This window comes from Acanthisitta chloris, unplaced genomic scaffold, assembly GCF_000695815.1.
Source record: "Acanthisitta chloris isolate BGI_N310 unplaced genomic scaffold, ASM69581v1 scaffold18453, whole genome shotgun sequence".
NCBI classification, from domain to species: Eukaryota; Metazoa; Chordata; class Aves; order Passeriformes; family Acanthisittidae; genus Acanthisitta; species Acanthisitta chloris.
Window position 1 is genome coordinate 1 of NW_008665609.1, and position 1,987 is coordinate 1,987.

General features: G+C 60.4%; 1 protein-coding gene across 1 annotated transcript in view; it reads left to right on the forward strand.

Moving 5' to 3' along the window:
* The first annotated feature begins 988 nt into the window (after positions 1-988).
* Positions 989-1,987, forward strand: part of LOC103799499 (neuroligin-3-like) — a 19,227-nt gene continuing 18,228 nt past the window's right edge. The window contains 1 exon segment of the mRNA XM_009071824.1: positions 989-1,466. Coding sequence (XP_009070072.1) covers positions 989-1,466 — 478 coding nt within the window.

Genomic DNA, 1,987 nt, shown 5'->3' on the forward strand with positions numbered 1-1,987 from the left:
AAGCCCTCCGGCTGTTCCCATCCTGCCCGCCCCGCACCCGGGTCCTGCCTGGGCTCTCACTGCTTCGGCCAGTGGCACACGGAGGGGGAAAGCTGTCTGGAGAGGATGTGGCCGGGTGAGATGGGTGCCTGGGTGTAGGACATGTGGGTCTAGTTTGCTGTTGTATGAGGTGGGGTGGTGACACCTGAACCGGGAGCAATGCTGGGATGAAGCCCAGGCAAGGAGCACAAGTTGCATGGTGTGGGAACGCAGGCAGGTCCAGCTCAGCCAGGAGAGGAGAGGTGCCAGTGGGCTCTTGTGCAGGGGCTGTGGTTTGCACCAGTGGTGTCCAACAGGCTCCTTGTGGGGAGGGACGTGGCACTGTCCTGCTTATCCTGGTACTCATAATCTGCTGCTGATACACTGCAGCATAGAACAAGAGCACTGTGCTGCTGCCCAGGATGGCTGTGGTGCTCACCTGGGCAGGGCGGGGGCAGGACCGGCCCCTGAGCACTGGGGCAGGCTCTGTAGGCACAGATGGACACATGGGATGTGTCTGCACATGCTCTACTTGTGCTGCCCACGTTTGCCTGCTCCCAAAGGCACCTGCCTGGGTAGTGGCAGAGCCAATGAGCACCCATGGGTGGGAGGGTCAGCCAGGGATCCTGGCTTCTTCTGCGTTGCAGGTCTTCGACTCTTCCCAGAGCAAGTCTGCTGTTAATTCCCTCCATCTCTCCACAGTATCAGCAGCCACCTCCGGGCTGGGCCGTTGGCAGGCAGGCAGCAGCAGGCAGCTGGGAGGCTGTGAGGAGCCGGTGGCACATCTCCCTGCGTCCGTGTTCCCAACTTATCCAGCGGAAGGTGTGTCTGGGCTGCGCACTCCTGACTCCTGGCTCTCCGGTTCCGTCTGTTCACGGTGGGCAAATTGGAGGCTTGGTGTGATGGGGATGCCCTGAGCCCTCGCCCCAGGAGCTTCAGGCCTGGATGTTGGTGCTGTTTCTCCCAGACAATGTGGATGATACTCTGGAGAAGCCCTTTCTCCCCCCCTGTTCTCCAAGTGCCTGAGCTGGTGGCCAGCTGGGACCTGCGTCTCACCCTCTGGGTCCTGAGCTTTGCCTCGATGGTTCTGCGGATGGAGGGCCAGGTCTACTCGCCAACTGTCAACACGCACTATGGGAAGTTACGAGGGGTGCGCGTGCCATTGCCCAGTGAGATTCTGGGGCCCGTGGACCAGTACCTGGGGGTTCCTTATGCTGCCCCCCCCATCGGGGAGAAGAGGTTCATGCCCCCCGAGCCACCACCATCCTGGTCGGGCATCAGGAACGCTACCCATTTCTCTCCAGTCTGCCCCCAGAACATCCACAACGCCGTTCCTGAGATCATGCTGCCCATCTGGTTTACCTCCAATTTGGATATCGTGGCCACGTACATCCAGGACCCCAACGAGGACTGTCTGTACCTCAACATCTACATCCCCACAGAGGATGGTGAGTCCCCACTGGGGTGCCCACAGGAGGGCGAGGGGGGGTCACTCCACCCCTCCCCAGCAGTGGTTGGTCTCACCTGGGTATTGTGTTTGAAGCATGTGGTTGTGGACCCTGCAGCATGCTGTCTGTTTGTGGAAAGCTTTCTCTGGCCACGCAGCTTGCCCTCTTGCCCTCAGCTGCCATCTGTCTCGCGTGCTCCTGTTCCTCCACGCCTCCCGGTCCTACCCCTCCACCTCCATGGCATCGTCACGGGTTCCTCTCTTGTATTGCTAAATCTGAATCCGACTCTCTGACCGCAGATCCACAGAGTGACAAGCTGATTTGTGCTCCCCAGGCGCCGAGTGCCAGGTTCTGTCTTGAGTTGGTTCGAGTTCGTCCTTCCTCCCTGCTTCCCACCCTCCCCAGGTCCATGCGCTAGTTGTGGGCGTGGGCTGCGGCTGGGAGGAACACTCTCTGCCTCTCCCTGGGAAGAAGCTCCAGCAAGAAAGGGACCACAGAGCCCTTTTCTGGGCCCTAGTACG